This window comes from Gymnoscopelus microlampas (assembly GCF_963454915.1).
Source record: "Gymnoscopelus microlampas genome assembly, chromosome: 2".
Classification (NCBI taxonomy): Eukaryota; Metazoa; Chordata; class Actinopteri; order Myctophiformes; family Myctophidae; genus Gymnoscopelus; species Gymnoscopelus microlampas.
The window spans coordinates 18,288,667-18,304,872 of record NC_139939.1 but is presented as its reverse complement, the minus strand read 5'-3'; the positions used below and the strand labels follow the sequence as shown (position 1 = coordinate 18,304,872).

Here is a 16,206-nt window from a genome sequence, read left to right as displayed (position 1 = left end):
CCATCGACCTCCATTCTAAATCTCTGAACTTTTAAAGGAGTACAATTCTAAAACTATTAAACATTTCAAAGATTCCTTTTCAGGCAAACATGTCCACAGTAAGATGAAAGTATGAATGGGGTTACTAGCAGTAAGTATGTAGGATTGAGAAACGGCCACCATCTCACCCCAACACCCCAACCTGCTTCCGGTCTCCTAAAAAGGCGTCCGCCCACTTCACGCAGAAAGCTACACGAGACTACGCAGATACGGGAACTAAACGTGAGATGGTGTCTTGCCGATTTTGGTGGGGAGTTTTTTTGCTGAATGTGCTCTTTTTTGAGTGTGTTCCGGTGCGTTAGCCTGGCTCCACCCCTGAATCGCTAGCCGTCGTCCTAAAACACCCTGCCCCGGGTCTAAACCAGCGGCCTCGCACCGCGAAAAAAATGGGGCAGTGTGTTTTTGGGACGAGCGTTCCGTTTACCACCCGGAATGGCTCGTTAACTCTCAATAGACTTATCAGCCGTTGTTGCGCGACCCGCGCAGTCAGCTGCGTTGGAAAAACACCATCAAAAAAGTCCATATGACGTCCATACAACATCCAAGACCTCGTTGCTTTAGAACAGGGGTCTTCAACCTTTTCAGGCCAGGCAGGGACCCCCAAACTGATGGGGTGATGGAGCAGGGACCCCCTGGGGGTAGGCCACCACATATATCGTATATTTATGTATACACTTTTGTTTTATATGTATAAACAATTAAACATGAACAAATGGTTGCCTGGAGCCTGCTCCTACCCACAGGTTGTCCCAGTAGGTGTGCAAAAGACCTTTTCTTTCTCTCAAAATATGTATAAACATACCATGTTATTGTGCATTCAATACTAAGCTATTAAAATATGTCATGTTGTTTAAAGACATATTGACATTTTTGAAAAGAAATTAACAAAAAGTTTTTTAAACTTTTTTTTTTTATCAAACAACAATTTCGCGGACCCCCTGCAGTACCTCCGCGGACCCCCTGTTGAAGACCTCTGCTATAGAGTGTTTGTTCAGTAAAAGGAGTCTCCTGGTCTCTCCAGCTCTTTATAAAACAGAAAATGCATTTTCATTTCAGTTTCATTTCCAATTTTATCCAATCAGGATAGAGAACTCAATCAGGATATAGATTAAACAAGTGAAATTGGAAGTGATGACACTAAGAAATGAGCAGGCAAAATTGGAACCTGAACACTATAAAAATGAAGCTTAAAAATGGGTACTTTCTTCTGATTGGCTGAGATTTTGACACCTACCGGAAAATGTATTTTCTGTTTATTAAAGAGCTGGAGAGACGGGGAGACTCCTGTTACTGAACACACGAATATAGTGCTTTAACCTTTTAACAAAATACTTTTTGTTTTAACCCAAAAATATCACTTACCCTACCTTTCACAGAAACTGAGTGTTTCTACATTGTGGTATCAATCCTTTTACTGAAGTATTTTTTTTTATTACTTCCATCACTGATCTTGTACAGTACATCATACACATGCAACCATCAAATTAAAACCTCAAAATACACAATTTACAAAAAAATCCTTTTATATTGTAGAACAATAAAACCAGCGTTCAGCTAATATCTGAATTATTTATATTGCACAGAACCATGGTATCTGTGAAATTACAAATTTGCCTCATTGTAGTAATCTTTTAAAACATACATTTTCTTATGTTCTCTTTCCTCAGTTATTTCCAGAAAAAAAAACTAATGTTCCCCACAGTGTTTCAGGCCACGGCTGTAGCAGCTCCTCGTTTTCTCCCTCTCGCTCCCCCTCTAGCTGCTCCTCTAGCTCCTTGGCCCCTGGCTCGCCTCCGGGTGGGTGCGGAGCGGGCGGGTTTGGCCGTGGTGAAGGTAATGCACTGGGAGTCCAGGTAGTCCAGAAGCTTGGCAGCAGCAAGGCGGATGCCGGCGGCCTTCAGCCGGGCCTGGAGGTGAGACAGGACCAGGGGCTGGTACTGCAGGATCTGGCTGTACAACGCCGGGTCAGACAGGATGAAGGAGCGCACCGCCCGGAGACGATCCTCGAGGCGGGAGGAAGCCTGCGAGGCCGTCACATCGCTGTCCGAGTCTCCATCAGAGGAGAGACACAGCTCTGGGTTGGACCTGCGAGCACAGAGGATATCGTCGCTGTCGGGCGGAAAACCTCCCATCTCCATATTCTAACTTTTTTTATATTCTAACACGTTTTTTCATAAATGAATGCCCTACTTGATCATACTACAGTGTCACACAAAATAATCAAACCTAGCAGATCCGCAAGCTGGAAACACGGTGCAAAGCAATGCGTTTTGAGCTTGTAGATCTACTAGTACTTTTGAATTTGAATCCTGAAAAGTAATAGTTTTGGACATATAAAGTTTCTACATGACAGAGACTATATGATATCGTCACTGTAGGGTGGAGACCTTGTATCTCCAAAACGAGAACAGAACTTTTCAGGAAATCCTAGCATCTTCATTTTGGACAGAAGATCTAAATGTATCAAAAATAGCTGATCTACAAGCTCACAACGGACGTAGCTATTGTTAGCTACTTTTACAGGATACTGTCACACGACTAAGAAGGGCATTAACGTATCCATATAATTTAATATAAGGTATGTACAGTATATAGTCAGAGCACAATCATTTAATCCTCTGCAGAATGTCTACGATGACAAACGATCATTTAGGTATAGCAATAAAGAGACAACACGTACATCCTCTAGTCCAGGGCTCTTCAACCTTTTCAGGCCAAGGACCCCTTAGCTGAGACAGAGATGAAGCAAGGACCCCCTCTACATATTGTATAAAATTGTGTTTCAGATTAAACTTTGTTGTTTACTTGGTCTGCTCTTTTTTACCTCTACACCTATATCTCTTAGCCAAAAATAGCCGATCTACTAGCTCACAACGCCTCGCAGCGCGAGGCGTTGTGAGCTTGTAGATCTGCTATTTTTGGCTAAAGTTCTCCTCAGGAAAGGGATGCTAGGGTTCAAGTGGTTGAGGTAAAAAAAACAACATATCACACAAAGATTTGGCGGACCCCATGTAGTAACTCTGAGGACCCCCTAGGGGTCCCGGACCCCCTGTTGAAGAGCCCTGCTCTAGTCCATTGGTTCTCAAAGTGGGGTCCTTTTGGGGGATTTTATACTTTGGCTATTTTTGAAAAATCCCTGGCACAAAATCATTTTGAGATGGGGGGTCTGCAGCCAAATACATATTTTGCGGGTCCTTGACATGAAAAAGTTTGAGAACCACTGCTCTAGTCTAAACCTTACCTCTCAGAATCTTCACTGGCAGCAGTTGAGGAGGTATTGGAACCTTGTGAGGCAGAGAGGGGTTCTGCATCTTCCTCACCGTGGTGATTCACATCATGAGAGACGGTGGAGGGCTGTTTGAACGTCACTGCCTTGGCACAGGAGCCTGGTCGAGTGCTGAGGGCAGCGCTACTGGTGGTGGTGGGGAGGGACTTTGAGGGTGCCTCATCTTCGGACTCTGAGCCAGCTATTTGGTGTGTGTACTGATGAATCTCCTTCAGCTTGAGGACCATCTGGCGTTTGGGTAAAGGACGCACACCAAACCTAATTGGAAGGGGGGGGGGGGGGGGGTGAGAAAAACCCACTGACAATTAGTGACGGGTAGCCAAGATGAGCACATGGTGATCATTAAGAATGGTAATTGGATATCGTCGCTGTCGGGTGGAAACCTCATATGTCCAAAACTGTTAGTTTTCAGGGTTCAAATAAATAGCAGAAGTAGCAGATCAAGCTCAAGCTCAAAACGCATCGCTTCGCACCGCGTTTCGAGCATGTGGATAATATGCTACTTTTTATGCTTTTGTGTGACGCTGAGTAAAATGATCAAGTAGGACATTCATTTACGAATATGGAGGTAGGAGGTTTCTGCCCGACAGCAACGATATACTCCTGGCTTTATAGCCTTGATTAGTAAAAATCAAGGGCATCATTTGGGATCCCAGGGGGACACCCCTTAGCGTTTGCATTCAACTTAGGCTTCGTCCACACGTACACGGGTATTTTCATAAACGCAGATATTTCGTTTTCGTTTTTGAAAACCTCCGTGTCTACACGGCCCTGTTTAAAAAAATCTCTCTGTCCACACGACAACGGCTAAACGTTACACGACCCATGCAAAAACTCCGTTTACCGTGTCCACACGGGAACACATAGCCGGAGTTTTTAAAAATCTACACTGTGGCAGGAGTTTTCCAAAAGATGCGTTTACATGGAGCAAAAACGCGTTTGCGTGTGGACGAACCCCCCAAAACGCATATAAAAAGCTACGTTTATGAAAATACCCGTGTACGTGTGGACGAAGCCTTAAAATGCAGTTATTTTGTATGTTTTTGCTGATCTGACTGAACTGGGGGTTGTTCCCCTCCTGATGAGTCTGGTTTTAAAGACAAGGGAGACATAAAAACAATAACTGGCATGCTCAAATCACAACAGCACATTTGCAGTGATTCTGTGATATACTATGTGTGTGGGTGTGAGAGGTGTTAAGCTTGGTTTTTAGGACATGGCTAACACCTCTATCTCATGCACATTACACCCAAAAGTGTGAATTTGCTATGTTCCGTTAATAGTCAACAGTCAAAATTCTTAGGGCTTATCTATTAATCATTACTCGTGATTACTACAGGTAATCAATGTAAAATTGGGAACACACAGAATGAAATATTCTGGTTTGATAAACACTGTTACAGACATGCGTTGTCTTGTCTGCAACCATAAATGTATTGCCGTGCGTTACTGGTAAAAACCCATAGTAACCTTTTGTTAGCCTCCCTTTTCTATATGGGGTTGAACATAAACCGACTGACCTGTTGAGTTTGTTCTTGAGGTCTGGCGTGTCCATGTCGGAGTAACTGGGCATCGGAGTGATGGGCACCAATGAAGGTCGCTTTCTGCTGCGGGACGTCACTACAGAGAGGAGACAAAACCGTCGGGAATATGTTATTATTAAATGTCATTAGATTTGCTTAACATGGCACCTTAAAGATATGACAGAAATGCTACCTCATTGTAGTGCTTACCTGGTGTTTTGAATGGGGATGCGGGGTTCACTCTCTGAGACAGAGTAAGAGCTCCCTCCTCCTCTTCCTCCTCCCAGCTGTCCCATATCTTAGAATCCAGGAGGCTGGCATTGATGACCTTGGCCGTGGTAGGGCTGATGTGTGGAGGGGGAGAAGGGCTAAAGGAAGGGCCGGCATGTGTAGGAGATCGAGATCGGGGTCTAGGGGACCGTGTGGTGGTAGGAGTGGAAAACTCCATAATTTCCCCACCTCCTGCACTGCGTTGAAGCGGGCTGGCACCTCCACTGTCCTCCAGCCTCAGACTGAAGCGTACACCAGGGACGTCGTCTACATCAGCCCCTGCATTGAGGCCCCAAGAGTCATCAAAAACCATGGGAGGGTCGTCCATAGCCATGAAACTCTGCTGAAAACTGGATTCAGACATGTCCGCCGCCTTCGTATCTTCTTTCAACGACATAGCGGAATCATTCAGTCTCTCTGCGTCTGTCCCCTTTTCCTCTACTTCAGACACTCTCTCCCCTGCATTGAGGCCCCAAGAGTCATCAAAAACCATGGGAGGGTCGTCCATAGCCATGAAACTCTGCTGAAAACTGGATTCAGAAATGTCCGCCGCCTTCGTATCTTCTTTCAACGACATATCGGAATCATTCAGTCTCTCCGTGTCTGTCCCCTTTTCCTCTACTTCAGACACTCTCTCCCCTTCCTCACTCCCCTCGGGTTTCTCTCCAGTTACCTCGGCTGCTTTGCTGCCTTCATGGTAGTCAGACTGACTAGAGCATCTAGTATGACTGGAGGACACGCTGTCCCCGGGTGGACTTGAAGGACATCTGTGAAGGGATGAAGGCTGGGACACCGGGTTTTCAGACAGAGAGAGATGAAGGGTCCCCAAAGCTCTCTTCTCCGGGCTCTGGGAGAGTGCGCTCCCTCTCCTTGTAGTCGTTTCCCTATCGTGGTCGCTTAGGAGTGGGGAGGCCACAGCAAGAGCCGAGGGCTGAGGTAGATCCATATTCAGGGGTGTGCTGCTGTAAGCTGGACAGTGTTTGTGGAGAGGTGTGCCCTGTATAGAGTCACCCTGTTGGAGAGGGAGGGGTTGGGAACGAGCAACGCTGGAGGGTCTAAAGGGTGGGGAAGGAGGTACTGTACATACAGGAGAGTGGCTGCTGGAGTCAACGCCGCCGCCGTCTGCCCGAGTAATGTGATCAGAACCTCTGGGTCTGAGCGGACTGACGGAGGTGTGAGGTCTGTTCTTTAACGACAGCGAACGAGAGGGGGAAGCGGACTGCGAGGACGACAAAGACGAAGCGCTGTTTTTTGGGAAGAGCTGCGACCGCCGCATACTGCTGTAGGTCTGAGTAGAACTGGAGCTGGTGCTTCTGCTGTGGGGGTCTGGCGTGGCCGGGATGAGCCAGGACACTTCCGGAGAGCAGTCCATTGGACTCCGGTCCAAACCAGCAGAGCAGAGTCCAGGTTGATCTAGGTCTGGCACTGGAGATGATGGGGCGTTAGAGTTACACGACTCTTGACTGTTTTCTACGCGTTTCACTTTTGGCAGAGTTTTGATCTGGGTGTAGCTGTGGCCGTGTTGGCTTGGGTAAGGGGAAGGCGGAGAGGGACTTAGGGAACAGACAGCAGCTGGACCAGTCTCCATCTCCTCCTCAGAGTCAGACAAAACGACCAGTTCAGGCTCTTTACTACTTGGACGTGAAGCAAGAGCGTTGCACAAGCTTATACTTAGATGGCCCTGGCTTTCTTGCTTTGGAGAAACTCCTCCTTCCCGAGGACGGACTTGATCTTTCAAGAACGCCTTGGGCACATCGAACACGTCAACATCTCCTCTTCCTAAAGCCTCAGCTTCACTCACAGCAGCAGGGGACAAACCGGGCACAGGCATGTTGGACACACTGGAGGGGGGGCTTATGGATATGTCGATGAGTTCAATGGCTGAGACCGAGGACTGGAGGCAAGGTCTCTCTGTGCGTATCTCTGCCTCATCCGTTGCAGACGTGAGTTTGCGAGACGAAGGGCAATGTTGTCGTTTTTGCGAGGCTGCATTTTGTTTCTCGCGTTGTTGGGAGGAGTCTTCCTCGTAAGCACCCCAGGATTCTGAGAAGAGCCGGTTGTAGCTGCGATCCAGGCTAACGTTCAGGTCACATTGGGGGCTTCCATGAGGGCTTTTTTCCTCGGAACCCATTGATCCCCTTTGAGGTTCTGTGACGACTGGTCTCATGATTTCATCATCTCTCTCCGTCTCAGAGTCCAGGTCTCCCTCCCGTCTCTCCTCTTCTCTCTTTCTCTGCGTGGCGGCAAACTCGTAGATCTCCTCGATCTCCTCCTCGTTCACATGTTCGTCGGGCATCTCTCCGTCACCTGATGCGACGCCGCCGGCGAGCCTGCCTTCTTCATCCATTTCTGTATCTGGATCCCTCTCTTCATTGCCCCCTGTCCCATCATCGTCTTCGTCTTCTTCGGTCCACATGGAGCGAAGCAGCTCCCGGAAGGCCTCCTCTACTCCCGATTGATGCTCCTGACCTGGGCCGTCTTCTCCTGCTCCTTCGCCCTCGTTCTCTGTCTGGCTTGAGTACAGCTCGCACAGCTGTCGTAGATCCTCCAAGTCAAATCTAAGAAGGAGAAGAGATGGTAGAATGTTAACCACTTTCAACCTGGCATCCCAATTTTGTAAATGTCATTATAGGTGGAAATGTATCATTTTCACATTTTCTAAAAATAGCCAATCCACAAGCTCACAGTGCGTCACAATGCGACATGTAGCTTGTAGGTTTCTATTTTCACTATTTGTAGTGCAAGTATAGGCTGATGATAGGTTATTGGTTTACGTATGTATTAGTTATTATTAGATTATTGGTTTACTTATGTATTACTTTATTTAGATTACTATTTTTATGCATTTGATGTGTTAATGTATTATGTGTATTATGATGTATAATGATGCATTATCTTGTGTCCTTGCTTACTGTAAATCGCTCTGGATTAAGAGCGTATGCTAAATGCCTAAACTGTAAACTGCATACAGGGCTTAAAGCGTCGCTCACGCTCTTTATTGTGCGCTGAGGATTGTGCGTGACTGTTCTCGCCAAACCTGGCCACAGCGGGACATCTGGTCAATGCGTTTAAATGAGAATGCACGCAGGAAAAAAACAGTGTCTGGGTTTCAAGCCTAAGTGTTCAAAATGAATTGCTTCATTCACCAAAAACATAATAATCATGTTATATCATTTACCACTTGGACCAAATCATATGACATTTTCTTTGTTTGACTTATAGGCCAATCAACTCAGATAGCTGATTCCTTAACATTACAAGAAGTTACCAGTAAACGAGAATAATGCTCATTAACACCAGAGTTTCATTTTTCAAACTGGACAAAGTTACCTGAGAACAATAGAGGAGTGTGTTAAAATGTGTGCAGCTACAGGCTACACTCACCTGGATGCTAGCTCCAGCACATGGGGCAGCAGGGAGGCTGTGACTGAGCAGTGGGCAGTGTAGAGGAACTGGAGCAGGAAGTATACGGCCTGACCTGGCACATCACCCAGCAACACCCTCTGGGCAGGGGGCATGTCCTCCTCCTGCACCCCAAATCCACTGTCATGCACCTTGGAAATGTGTGGATGGTGAAGGAAAGAGGAATAAAGTAATAATGAACACCATATACATTTTGACATGAAACTATTTTGAAACACATATTGGTATATATCAGGGCTGGGTTGGTTCCGTTTCAATTCAACCATGATTCCATGATTGGTGTATTTTCACCCAAATCCAAATACTGTAAATGTTTAAGTAACATAATTTCCTTACTGTCATATCCAATCTTAAGAGTTGATAAATAACTGTGAAGCTCTGACTTCACAATTGTCTGGTATGATTAAGCATTGCTATGTTGTGGCCGCACTTGTCATGATATCTATGTGCAGTGTAGGTATTTACCATTTGTACCAGCAGGGGGCAGCGAGCATAAAGCATGAATGAATGGGCAAAGTAGACCTCTCCAGTGTCAACTTGGATCTGCACATCACTGAGCTGCGGGTTGTTCACCATACAATTCAGGTCTGATGCTAACCTGGACAGAGGCTCCTATGGAGGACAAATACAATGTATCAGTGAACAGTTTTGTGCACTATTATGTGTCACAAATAGTCCACTGATTGTAATGTTATTTGGGTTGGCAGCAAGTTTGGATAGCGAGCATAAGATAAACAGTCAAGCAGGAAGTAGTGATCCCATTGACTCTTATTGCATGGTGTAAACAGTGTGAAAATCACACTTAGCACATAAACAAATCCGATTTGTCGTATTATGTCCTCATTCAAGTTACACAGATATTGGCAATCTGTAGATTTGTGTGGCAATAGAGAACTTCCGTTAAGGGTAAGATAACATACATATTGGAAAATACATATTGGCAATATTTTGACTTTCATCATGCCCAAGGTAACTATATAACCTAAGGTTCAACAAAGGTTTAGTTTAATGCAGTTGTGTCTTGTATGCTCTGCATGTTCAAGGTTCTGGTGTTTACAATTATTCATAATCTTGCACTGCCATCTCAGAAAATGTGTGACCTACCATGGCAGTAACAGTGACATTGGACTAGAGCATCTACAAGGGTTCTTCAGAAAGACAGTCTTTGGCCCATCTGCTTTCTCGGTTAAGTAGTGGGGAAATCAATTCAGTACTCATAAACATTCTCTGGAAGCTTTGCAGCGTTTAAAACCATCCACAAGCTCTGGCTAAAGTCAGAATAAATGTGTCACCATCAATTATTACCTTGTTCATTGTTTTTATTATATTTGTCATATTGCTTCTTTGATCTCACAACGATGGACTTGTGCTGTTTGTGGTGTGTAATTGATGTTTTGTGGTTGTTTTTATCTAGCTGCCCAGGGACAACAGAGGCAAATTAGCTAGCTAACTCTGTAATAATATAATATAACAAATAATTGAAAAAGAAAGAGTATCAACTAAAACAGTATAACCGGATTATTGTGCTGATCCCTTAAAAAGAGGCCTTACCGATTTGGGAGTGCATTTTGCCGTCGGTACTCCCGGCTGGCTGGCGCTCCTAGGTGCTTGGCTGTGGGTGAGTGTTTTTTCTGGTAAGAAGCCACTGAGATGCAGATCATCCTGCTCTGCTGGCTCTTCAGGCACAAAACCACTGACTTGAAGATCTGGCACTGGGGGATACAGATTGAGAACCAGAGCAACAGGTATGTTAAATATCTGTGGTACTGTATTTGACACATGTAGTGGGTGGTTGTGTTACAAATGATGGACTCGATTACAATTGTTACTTGGATGTCACTGGTCATCAGATCACATAAGGACACTTTAAATGAAGTTCAGTATTCACACTGTACATGACCTGAATGTAGAAGTGCAAAAGAATAAACATTCCTACAGAGATCACATAATCATGTTTCAAGTCAGGTGTGAAAACCATATAACTCATTTCCCTTCCATTTCAATATAGTTGACACTGTAACTATGTATCAATAGACAGTAGGTCCATGTATACCTGACAATGTTATTTGTCTTGTACTGCACCACTGAGCATATTCACACATATGCTCAATATCATATCTGACATATCATATCATACTAGGGGGTGGGTTAATCCCAGTTGGGGTGGGGTAGGGTTTGCCACTCTCCAGCATGACAGAAGAGCAAAACGACCGCCATGTGAATATGATCAATTAGATAAGTACAAGTTCAAGTTCCCCACCTTTTGCAGGCCTGGTGGGAGCGTAGCCCCACTGGCTGAGTGTCATGCCCTCATCAGCCAAATCAATCAGATCACGGAGGACTTGGCTTCCCACCGGCAGATTCCCTGTCCCTGGTGTGGATGGAGTTGGGGTGGTCACTGACTGGGACGAGGAGGGGAGAGTGGAGCTCTCAGCCATGGTGAGTGGGGTTCCTTCTCTAGCAGGCGGGCAGAGAAATGTTTCAGGGTTGTCCTTTTTGGAAAACATCTCTGTCTAGAAAGTAAAAAACAAAAGGGACTTAGAAAGGTGTCATCATGTACACACAAACCTACACTACATACTTTCTTGGTTAAAAGGACTTGCATGCAAACCAGAACAATGTGACAGCTATCGTAGGCTTCCATGATCATGCACGATCTACACACTACCCCACTTGATTTCAGAAAGTGCTAAGTCATAGAGGTTGGTGTGTAAAACAGTCACCACTAAAGCTAGCAGAGCTTTCAGATGAATAGTGAAGGCGTTGCTTAGCCCTTGCCTTAACTTTGTGTGTGTTTTGCTCATGGATGACTCTAACCCCTGCTGCAAGAATGATAACTTCAACGCAACCAAATCTTCCGACTCATCTAACTTGCCTCTGCGGACTTCCAAGCCACAATGAATTCCCCAAGCTCTGGCGTGTAGAACTCCGACAGACAGCTGGGCCCTCCGTCACGCAGCTGGCTCTTGTGCCACAATGGGGCAGCGCTGCTCTGAGAAGCCAGGCTGCTGGGGCAGCGGGTAGGGGTGGGAGGTGAAGAGGCCGGGCCACACAGTAGGAGGACGGCTACACGCTCCTGGAGCCTCCTCAGTGCCGTCTCAGCATCCTGGACGAGGAGTAGTGGAGGAGGGCGAGGGACACCATCTTTTTTCCTCTTCCCACGGCCTTTACCTGTGACAACGAGGACAAAGAAGGTTGAGATGCTACTACTCATTGTTATGATATCAATGCCACATTTAACCCATTCAATCCGGGAACGCATGTCTGTCATTTTAGATGTCTTTGGCTATTCAAAAATAGTTGGGTTTTTTATATATATATTTTGAAAGCGAACATTTGTAAAATGTTGTGTTCTAGGGACCTCCAGAAGCAAGACATATATGTATTCAAAGATTTGCACAAAATGTTCAAGATTTTCTTTTTTAAATCTACGTAGAGTGCCGCGCTACGAGCGTGTAGATCTGCTATTTTTGTATAGCCAAAGTATAAAATAATGGTTATAGCTCAAATCTAAAATGACACAGATGCGTTCCCGAATTGAATGGGTTAAAGTATACATTGTTGCAGTTTTTGTATGCTGTGTGTTGCCAAAAACAAAAGCAGCAACTAAGAAGCTTTACCGGCATCAGGTTTCCACCTTAGCAGTGGAGGTACTGAGGTGTGGGGAGCAGCTGTCTGCCTTTGTATCTCGCTCTCCATCTCTCTCTGTCTCTGTTCTTCCTTCATTCTCTCCATGAGGGAAGAGGAGAGAGCCAGGGCAACCATGGTGTCCTCATCCAGGGCCTTCTTTTTGGGTTTTCTTCGCTTCCTTGCTGGCAAATCAGGCTCTGTTGGTCCTTTCCTCTTAGAGCTTCCGGTCTGCCCACTAAAAGTAGAAGAGGAAATGACAATAACGGACATGTTTTGATTAGAGACAGGCCTCGACAAACCAATCACGCTGTGTATGGTATTAGGCTTGCACTGGAAGGGATTCTGTCATGACTCATGATAATACATACATAGATCAAGGCAAGCAGTTTACTTATTTGAGCTAAAACATTATCCAACTTTAACCTGGTGTCCCCGGTTTGGGCATCTCATCATAGTCAAATGTTCAAAGATGTTCACACATTTTCTCCAATAACATGCTTTCTTATGGATCGGCTATTTTTGCTATTCGTCTCGAGTACAGGGCTTAAGTGGTTAAAAGTTATTAAGTCCAGTAATGAATTTCAGTAGTCCGTTTATCAGCAGTGCCCGTGACTGTAAAAATGCACTTCCAGCTAAGACAACAAGGGGGCAGACTCACGCTTGGTTAGCGACACTGCTATCACTGTGAGCCTCGGTGGCCTGTCTCTGCAGAACCTGCAGCAGCACGGCTGGGGCCACACCCATGTCTGAGGAACAGCGCTTCAGGTGGACGGAGCGACTCTTCTGGGACTTGAACCTCTTGCCACAGATGGGACAGTTTGGGACACTCGGGGGAGGGGGAGGTGCCGGGGCGCTGTCTTCACTTTCGTCCAAACACCTTCCAGAGAAATACATTATCAAGAACATTGAGAGGCGCAAGTTGATGGAGGAGGAAGCATAATTATTAATTTCCCTAAACCAACTGTTCATCGCACGAAACCATCATACAATTAAGTATAAAAATTGGCTTAAATGGTTATCCCCTTCTCCCTCTGTCAGTAGTCCTGATTCTCTTTTTTCTATTATTAGATGCATACTCACTTGTAACATTACTTGTTCTAGCAGTTTTGTGGATATTCAAAATTAAATGTACTTGTAGGATGGAAAAACATTTGCACTAAGTGCATTTAGTCTCCAGTCCAGTAGACAAAACCAGACAGAAATAAACACGACTGATTCACAACATCAGTGATTGACCATTTAACATGTTCATGTGTACCAGACATGTCATGTCAGTCTATTGGCTCTTAATATTATCATAGCCATGTACAGTACAATGTCATCAGTCTGTTTAGCCTTAACAGATACACACTTTTGGATTGAAGTTAATTTATATAATCAATGTCAATTTGTCATGAATTTTAGGTTGATGCTAGCGAGATTCACTTTCAAACTCACATGCATTGTGGGCTTGTCCATCGGTTATTTTTGCAGTGCAACGCCATTGTATGATGAAGTATATATATGGCTCAAGTGGTTAATCCCCAGACCTGTTGATATGTTGAGTGCGTCCCTCTGCGGTCATGTGGGATAGATCTCTGTTGCAGAGCTGACAGAAAAACAGGCCTCTATCCTCCAGGTCCACAGCTTGAGCATCTGCTGCCTCTCTGTCCAGCTCCTGCTGCAGCCTCAGAGCCAGGGCCTCATCGCTGTCCTGGAGCCCACAGGATGAGGGACCGGGGCTGTCTGAACACAGAATACGAGTGAATGAAGATAAAGGTTGATGGCACACTGATGTTAACAATTGTGTTCATAATTATTAAAAGAAACAATAACACTGAAGAAAAACAACAACTGTGCACAGATCAGAGATTCTTTAAACTACTGTAGATTGCATAATACAAGGAGAGAACAGCATGTACAAGCTGAGAAACAACATCTTATAAAGATATGATCAAACATTATCCACCTTCATTCACTATGGTCTTGACTCTTGATGCTGTGTGACACTGTGCATTGCAGATGTGGGATGAGTGTCTGTGCAGTGCACTGTAACCCTAGCATGGCTGATATAGTGACATACACTGAATGTATTATATAAACAGCCATAGAACACTCAAGCAGCATTCTAATTTGTAGGGCTCAGTACAAAGAGTGTACTCATCCAATAATGAACTGCTGTGACTTGGGATCAGCTCTTGTCATCTAGTATCATATCCATTAGAACGTTCTGTCAGAAAACGTGTATTAAGTAAACATTGCCACTTTTCCACCACCAGATTCACACGGATCACATTCTGTGGGTGACATTCATAGCAGCACTAATGTAAACTTCTGTCAATTAGCATTTGGGGGCACACATTGACAGGTAAGTTACACAGGTAAATTGCTGAGGAGTAATTTCTATGCGTGTGAATCTCGTGTAAAAGTGGAGACTAAATACATGTTTTCTGAACAAAATTGATACGATACCCAGATGACAACAGCTGACCCCAACTCACAGCAATTTATTATTGGGTCTCACAGAGCACTACAAATTAGAATACCACAGAGAATGCTTCCCTTCATGAAAATGCATTGAGTGTTCTATGGCTATATATAGAAAACATGCAATGTATATGGAATATCAACCATTCTAAGCGTAAGTGCACTGCAGATGTGTGATGAATGTAATCTTACCTTTCTGTACCGACTGAGGTGTGATCTCATGCTCAGTCCCTCTTGAAAGGTTCTTCTCGCTGTGCATCATCTTCTGTGGGCTGACTCTCTTAAACTGCTGCATTCTGAAGAGCACTTTCTCTTTGGCCCCTGCTGCTGCACCCTTCTCAGTAATAATGTTGCTTGCCTTGGACTCACCAGAGCCAGCAGAAACAGGCGGCCCCATTATTGAGCAACCTGTTTCTGCTGGCTCTGGTTTCTGGGGATATGGGGCCGCCATATCTCCAGAAACATGTCCAATACTTCCATTGACATCTGGCTGTTTTTTAGCTTCACATTCTTCATTAGAAAGCGCCTTGGAACTGGCAGCAGCAGAGCCAGTGGAAAATTCAACATCTCTCTTAGTTCTCTTTCTTCTGTTCGTGTCTCTGGACTGAGTCGAGGTGGAGGGCTGAAGCTGTGTGTTTCTCGTTGAGGTGGAGGGCTGAAGCTGTGTGTTTCTCGTTGAGGTGGAGGGCTGAAGCTGTGTGTTTCTCGGTGCCGCAGTGGTGTCATTGTTTGGTTTCCTGCGAACTCGCTTCAGCAGCTTAAAGTTGGAACACAGATCCACGAAGTCCTGGTCAGAGTCGTCCATGATGTTCCAACCAGATTAGCCTACAAGCAGTGGTGTAAAGTAATTATACATTTACTCAAGTACTGTACTTAAGTAAAATGTTGAGGTATTTTTTTTTACTTTACTTGAGTATGTCCAATTTTAAGTACTTTTACATCTACTCCACTACATTTCAGAGGCAAATATTATACTTTTGTTTTACTCCACTACAATTATTTGGCAACTTCAGTTGCTTTGCATGTTTTGATTATTATACAAAACATACACTAACCACTTCAGCTTCATTTACATTTCGGCCATTTGAAAATAGCCGATTGACAAGCTCACAATGGGTTGAGATGAGACTCAGATCTGTTATTTTTATACATTTAATGGGACATAATGAGCATAATGAGTGCTTTCTACTTATGGTACTTTAAGTACATTTTGATGCCAATACTTTTGCACATTTTTAATTCCGGACTCTTACTTGTAACAGAGTATTTCTACATTGCAGTATTGATACTTTTACTACAAGAAAACATGTGAGTACTTTTCCCACCACTGCCTACAAGCTGCTGCTAGCTCATGATGCTAACATGATCTGGATGTTCTCCACAGCCTTGCTGATGAGATTCACGTACCTTTCTGTACAAATAGCATTCACCATGACAGTACTTGTTTAGCGAGGCCAACGAGGTACACAGAGTTATTATATGTCATGAAAATAATTGTTATGTTACAGTTTGTTTACCCACAAATCAACCACTTCCGCTTCATCTTCAACTTCCTGTCACGTGGTGTCC

The 16,206-nt window shown here is 44.6% G+C and overlaps 1 protein-coding gene across 5 annotated transcripts; it reads right to left on the bottom strand.

The window, feature by feature from the left end:
• Positions 1–1,458: 1,458 nt before the first annotated feature.
• On the bottom strand, positions 1,459–16,206 carry slx4 (SLX4 structure-specific endonuclease subunit homolog). 5 transcript variants are annotated; one of them, XM_084047145.1, is made up of 14 exons: positions 16,159–16,206; positions 14,830–15,462; positions 13,701–13,896; positions 12,830–13,048; positions 12,162–12,406; positions 11,413–11,712; positions 10,802–11,050; positions 10,093–10,253; positions 9,007–9,153; positions 8,503–8,672; positions 5,059–7,676; positions 4,846–4,945; positions 3,281–3,583; positions 1,459–2,124 (listed from the first exon to the last, which is right to left on the bottom strand). In XM_084047145.1, the coding sequence occupies exons 2-14, from the start codon at positions 15,440–15,442 to the stop codon at positions 1,746–1,748; spliced, it is 5,700 nt and encodes a 1,899-aa protein (XP_083903271.1). In that variant the 5' UTR covers positions 15,443–15,462; positions 16,159–16,206; the 3' UTR covers positions 1,459–1,745. The 5 variants fall into 5 exon arrangements, with proteins under 5 accessions (XP_083903271.1, XP_083903269.1, XP_083903272.1 ...); XM_084047143.1 differs by having other exon boundaries at positions 16,155–16,187; XM_084047146.1 differs by having other exon boundaries at positions 10,093–10,247; positions 16,155–16,187.